Raw genomic sequence first — 233 nt, 5'->3', positions numbered from 1 at the left:
CCGGCGGGGCTGCGGGCGGTGCTGGAGCGGGAGGGGCCGGGGGGCTTCGCCCGGGCGGTGAGGTCACACCGGGGGCTCCTCTTGACGGACACGACCTTCCGCGACGCCCACCAATCCCTGCTCGCCACCCGCGTCCGCACCCGCGACCTCGCCCGCGTCGCCCCCTTCGTCGCCCACGCCCTCAGCCCCCTCTGCAGCATGGAGACCTGGGGAGGTGAGGAGGGGGCGTGGCC

At 76.8% G+C, this 233-nt stretch overlaps 1 protein-coding gene across 1 annotated transcript in view; it reads left to right on the top strand.

Annotated features, from left to right (window-relative positions):
- Positions 1-233, top strand: part of PC (pyruvate carboxylase) — a 22,377-nt gene that overhangs the window by 6,047 nt on the left and 16,097 nt on the right. Inside the window, 1 exon segment of the mRNA XM_010571180.1 lies at positions 28-214. Coding sequence (XP_010569482.1) covers positions 28-214 — 187 coding nt within the window.

Source organism: Haliaeetus leucocephalus, unplaced genomic scaffold, assembly GCF_000737465.1.
Source record: "Haliaeetus leucocephalus isolate CR32 unplaced genomic scaffold, Haliaeetus_leucocephalus-4.0 Scaffold309, whole genome shotgun sequence".
Lineage (NCBI taxonomy): Eukaryota > Metazoa > Chordata > Aves > Accipitriformes > Accipitridae > Haliaeetus > Haliaeetus leucocephalus.
The sequence above is the reverse complement of the archived record's forward strand: the minus strand, read 5'-3'. Positions and strand labels throughout refer to the sequence as shown.